This window comes from Mus caroli, chromosome 2, assembly GCF_900094665.2.
Source record: "Mus caroli chromosome 2, CAROLI_EIJ_v1.1, whole genome shotgun sequence".
In the NCBI taxonomy this organism is placed as follows: Eukaryota; Metazoa; Chordata; class Mammalia; order Rodentia; family Muridae; genus Mus; species Mus caroli.
In genome coordinates this window covers 35,067,851-35,073,850 of record NC_034571.1, presented here as the reverse complement: position 1 = coordinate 35,073,850, position 6,000 = coordinate 35,067,851, and the positions used below count along the sequence as shown (strand labels likewise).

At 39.6% G+C, this 6,000-nt stretch overlaps 1 protein-coding gene across 1 annotated transcript in view; it reads left to right on the top strand.

The window, feature by feature from the left end:
• The window catches only part of Ppp6c (protein phosphatase 6 catalytic subunit), a 30,806-nt gene that overhangs the window by 12,331 nt on the left and 12,475 nt on the right, over nucleotides 1-6,000 (top strand). The window contains exons 2-3 of the mRNA XM_021155618.2: nucleotides 1,783-1,878; nucleotides 5,799-5,864. Coding sequence (XP_021011277.1) covers nucleotides 1,783-1,878; nucleotides 5,799-5,864 — 162 coding nt within the window. The remainder of the gene's footprint in view (nucleotides 1-1,782; nucleotides 1,879-5,798; nucleotides 5,865-6,000) is intronic.

The window sequence follows — 6,000 nt, the reverse complement described above, 5'->3', positions numbered from 1 at the left end:
CCGACTAGGCCATCCTCTGCTACATATGCAACTAGAGACACAGCTCTGGGGGTACTGGTTAGTTCATATTGTTGTTCCACCTATAGGGTTGCAGACCCCGTTAGTTCCTTGGGTACTTTCTCTAGCTCCTTCATTGGGGACCGTAAAGCCATTTCTAATCATCTTAGAGACCTCTGGTGATAGCATTTAGTGTACAGCCATTTCCTGTTTCTCCTTCAGTCACAAGATGTCAAATTTAGATGTGTTTCGAAGTCAGTAAGTAGCCTTGCTTCTGGAAAAAGGCGCCCTGCTGACAGGCTTTCTAAAGCACTGTGCTGCTCTCACACAGGCCAGCCAAGGTTCACTTGCTTCCTTCAGTGGTGAGGAAACTGAATCCCAAGATTGTGCCAAGAGAAGAGTACCTCCTTACACAAGAACACCCCCTCTCATTGTCTTTTAAATTTTTATTTATTTATTTCATGTTTTTGGGAGTTTTGTCTTCATTTATATATGTGTACCACATACATACCTGGTGCCCCTGGAGGCCCTGGACTGGAGTTACAGATGATTGTAGATTGTGAACTGCCATGTAACTCCAGACCACGTGTTTTAACAGTTTATTTTGAAGATTGTTTTTAAAAAACAATAGGCAAGCCAGGTGTGGTGGCGCACACTTTTGATCCCAGCACTCGGGAGGCAGAAGCAGGCAGATTTCTGAGTTCGAGGCCAGCCTGGTCTACAAAGTGAGTTCCAGGACAGCCAGGGCTATACAGAGAAACCCTGTCTCAAAGAAACAAAACAAACAAAAAACAATAGGCAATCTGAGAAAAAAAAATTGCACAGATGATACTCATTAAATACACATGCTCATTAAAAAATGTAATGATTAAATTAGATGTGGGTGGGGTCTATGTTCTCTTCTGCAGCTCCAAAAATGAGTTCTGTTGTCCTTCTGGTTCTAGAAAAGGGAGAGGAATCAATGGCAATTAAAGCTGCCCTGTAATAATAGTTTTTAAAGGAATTTTATATAGCTGGATTTGGTGGTACACTCTGTAATCTTAATGCTTGCAAAGTGAGGGCGGAGGATGGGTTCACATAGTCTGAGATGATTGAGGCCAGTCTCAGGTACATGAGACCCTGCCTCAAACAACAACAACAACAGTAAAAGAATTGTGTGTAAATGGAATCATGTAGTATGCATCTAAGTCCCTTAAATTAATTCAGGTTGATGTATATCAATAGTTGATTTTTAAGTTACATTCTATGGTATTCAGATAGATCACAATTTTTATGTGAACTTAGTGTGATTCTTGGGTCATATGGTGAGTATACAGATTTAAAAAAAATTTTTTTTTCTGGAGGTGGGAGATAGATCTATTATGTCATAGGCTGGCCTGGGATTCTTGAATTTCTGATCCTCCTTCTACTTCCCATGGTTAACAGGTGTGTGCTTTTATCTGCTAATTTAAACAAAAATTAAATTTCTTTTATTGAATATATAATACAGTTGTCTTTCCTCTCAAAAAGGAAGGATTTGAGGTTGGAAGCTACAGAATTGATTCAGAGATGAAGAGCACTTGTTGCTCTTGCAGAGCACCTGGGTTTAGAACCAGCACTTCATGGTATCAGGGGATCTGCAGGCAGGCAAATGGCGCATGCAGGCAAAATATTCATGCAATAAAATGTTTTCTAAAGGAAATTGTTGTTTTTTAAAAATTAGTCCTTGGGATTTAATGTTTTTGTTTTTGATCTTTCATTTTAAAACTTGTAAAACTTGGTATTTTCTTCCCTTTCTCTTTTCAGAGGCTATGTGACTATGTTTGTGATCTGCTCTTGGAAGAGTCGAATGTTCAGCCAGTGTCAACGCCAGTAACAGTGTGCGGGGACATACATGGACAGGTAAATTTCACAAGGAAGTTTTAGGACTTGTACTATCAGTGATCCACTTGTTTCCAACTTGTGCTGCAAAATAAAACAAAACCCAGCTGATGGTTAGGTGGTGTTAGTCATGCCATGAGTGGTTTCTGGTTCACTATACTGGCAAATAAAAGCAATGGTCAAATATTTCATAAACTTTTTTTGAATTCCACTTGTGAAGTATATAGATTGCTGTGTTGCTCTGTAGAATAGTGTGGGGTATTCTGTGTGGGTGGAAGATGCAAAATATAAACATAGACACTCATAGTAATTACAGTTAACATAAGATGGTTTGATTTTAAGTACTTCCTTCTTGATCATTCAATTATGTCTTATTAAAATATGCTAATTTCTTTAGTGAGAATGAATAGCAAAAGTTCAGAAGAATATTGCATAATTTTATAGCAAGTCATTGGTAGAATGAGATAAAAAAGATTTAGGGGACCTGGTGGGGAGCTAGCATAAGGACTGAAGGAGCAGAGGGGGATTGCAACACCATTGGAAGAACAACATAGGCTGGCCTGACCACCCATTTCTTCCAGAAAATAGACTACCAACCAAGGAGTGCACCAGGAGAGATCCATGGCTCCAAATAAATATGTAGCAGAGGATGGCCTAACCTGACAGCAATGGGAGAGGAGGCCTTTGGTTCCAGGGAGGTTTGATGCCCCAGTAGGAGAGGGTGGGTGGGTGGGGGAGCACCCTCACACAGGCAAAGGGGAGAGAGGATGGGGGAGGGGGGGTTGGTGTCGAGGTAACCAGGAAGTGGGATATCATTTGAGATGTAAACAAATGGAATGATTAATTTTAAAAGAAAAAGGAAAAAGAAAAAGATTTAGTTAATTTTTTTTTCATTGAGATTGTAGGACCTCAAATACCTGCTAACTTTCTTTTTTCCATTTTATTTTTTTAACTTTAAATTTTATTATTTTTAATTGTGTGCATGTTGGGTAATGTAATGTGCATGTGTATGCAGGTGCCCTTTGAGGCCAGAGGAGTTGGATCTCCTGGAGTAGGAGTTACAGATGGTAGTGAGCCACTTGATATGGGTGCCAGTAATTAAACACTGGCCCTCAGGAAAATCAGTACACGCTATCAACCACTGAGCCATTTCTTCAGCCACCACCTTTGTTTGGCTTTGTTTGTTTATAAGAATTCCAAAGCACTGACTAGAGATTACACTTTGACATTAGATTCTACTGTTAGTGCTCCACCTCTCTTCTAACATTACCTGACTTTGTAGAAGTTCATCACTGGGAACTAGAAGCTGAAGAGCTTAGTCATACCCTGCTGTGTATATACATTGTAATTGGGACTGCAGGACCTGGAATATGTCAGGAACTGTCACTCTACCACTCAGCTGACTATCTGCAATGTCTCTTCCTAATGTGATAGTGTAAAGGGGGAAATGTGTTTAGTTTGTCCCTGAATAGAGGCTGCTTTATAAATTAAATAATAATAATAATAATTTACCTACCTACAAAGCTATTTCCTTTTTGCTTTTTCAAGCACTTTTCTAGACAGTGGCAGTCTGCCTCCGCTGCCTAAGTACTAGGATCATAAGTAGGAGCTTCTTATATTTGTATTTTGGCTTTGGTTTTTATTTTATGTGTATGGATATTTCTTCTGCATGCCTGGTGCCTATGGAGACTGAAAGAGGGCATTAGGTTTCTTCAGACTGGAGTCTGGCATTACAGACGCTTGTTAGTTGCCTTACAGGAGCTGGGAACTAAAGCCAGGTCCTCGGAAAGAGCAGCTAGTGCTCTTAACTGCTGAGTCATCTCCCCAGCCCCTCTTGGTTTTTTGAGGCCTGAAACTTGGGATCCTTCTGCCTTAGCTTATTAATGGTAGCATAACAGGTGTGTGCCCCCACACCATATGACCTAGACTTTAATATGTAAAACATAAATCTATGAGATTGCAGTCTTTAATTTCAGGATCAAGTTATAATTGGAAATGAACGTATTTGCAGTAACGTTGTGATGAGAAACATTGGCATTATGATCTAAGGAATAGATTATAGACTTCAGCGCTCAAAAAAATGTGGATTTGGCTATATAGTGGCAACTTAAGCTACTTGAGCTTGCACACAGACTCTAAGTGGGACCTACAGACCTTGCAAGTGGTAAAAGCAGTAGTGTGAGTGTGTGTGTGTGTGTGTGTGTGTGTGTGTGTGTGTGTGTGTGTGTAAAACTTCTAGTGCACAGGGTATGATGGTGTACACCTTTAATACTAGCACTCTAGGTCTGGGTCTGCCTGGTCTACATAGTGAATTCCAGGACAGCTAATGGCTATGAAGAGAGACCCTGCCTCAAAGAACCAAATAGAAAAGAAACAACAAAACTTCTTGTGCTTTATTATGACTGAGGGGAGTGACACCAGTTTTACTTAGGATTATCCTCACTTAAGCAGCAAATATTAGGAGCTCTTGGAGCTGGAGGATATACAGCTCTTCACTGCCCTGTGGGATATGCAGGAAGGAAGCATAGAGCTTGCTGCTGCATCTCAGAGATGCTTTTCTCAAGGAAAAGTGTTCATGGCTAATCATGAGTTGAAAAAAGCTGCTTTGGGGCCAGGCAGTGGTGGTGCATGCCTTTAGTCCCAGCACTCGGGAGGCAGAGGCAGGTGGATTTCTGAGTTCGAGACCAGCCTGGTCTACAGAGTGAGTTCCAGGACAGCCAGGCTATACAAAGAAACCCTGTCTCAAAAAACAAAAAAGAAAGAAAGGGAAAAGAAAAAACTGCTTTTAGGGGACACTGGGGGTGGGGGGCACCTACATAGAGGAGAAGGGGGAGTCTGGGGGAAGGATTGTGGGAGGGAGTGACCAGAAGTGGGGGCAGTGAGTAGGATGTAAAGTGAGTGAGTAAATAAATAAATATTTTTAAGCTGCTTTTTAAAAAAATCTAATACTGCTTTTTATTTGAGAGAAAAGTGACAAACTGGTTCCTTAGACTTGGCTATTTGTTAAGATGAAGCACATAAACTAGTAAAATGGGTTTTTTTGTTGTTGGTTTTTTTTGGGGGGGCTGCTTTTTCGAGACAGGGTTTCTCTGTATAGCCCTGGTTGTTCTGGAACTCACTTTGTAGACCAGGCTAACCTCAAACTCAGAAATCCGCCTGCCTCTGCCTCCCGAGTGCTGGGATTAAAGGCATGCTCCACCATCACCCGGCTGCAACATTTTTTTTCTTCATATGGGATCTCACTATGTGGCTCAGGCTGGCTTATAACTCCACCCACCTATGCCTCTCAAGTACTGGGATTAAAGAAATACTTTCAGGTACTACAGTGCCTGAAAGTTTCTGATACTTTTTAAAGACTTTTGTAATAAGTGAGATGTTAGCAAATATTTCAGTGACATATAAAGAAGTATCATTTCATATTCCTAATGACCATTTACTCAAAGCAGGTGGCAGTAGTCTGACCATATTGTGGTATGGTGTTACATTCATTCTAACAAGATTTTAGATTGTGAATTAATCTTTATTTTTCTTGCTGGATTAAAAGTAGAATAAAATAAAAATAGTATTAAATGTAGAATACGCTCTATTATATGAAAATGCTAACACACACTGCTCCCCTTGGTGAAGCAGAGGCAGGAATTGCAAATTTCAAGGCTAACCTGGGCCCAAGTTCTCTGGAAAAGCAGCCAGTGCTTTTAACTTCTGAGCTACCTCTCCAGTTTCTACCAATTTGTTTTTCCCTTCATGAACTAAAATTTTTTGAGACTTCTAAGTGCTTTTTAGGTTTGGGAATTAGATTCTTGGCAGTTTTACATATAACTTCTTCTTTCAAATGTAAATATTTGAAGTCTATTAAATTGTTTCTTTACATATTATACTCCAAATTTATCTTACTCATGCACAATAATTTATAGTTAGCATATATTGCTTTTCTTTTACAGTTTTATGATCTTTGTGAACTGTTCAGAACTGGAGGTCAGGTTCCTGACACAAACTACATATTTATGGTATGTAAACACTAGTAATATCCAAATGCTTATTTAAAATAAAAGGACCTAACTTATTACATGTAAGTTCTATAATAATTGCTATTTAAATGTATGAAAAGGTGAGTCTACTTTTCTACATTTTGTCATGTCTTCC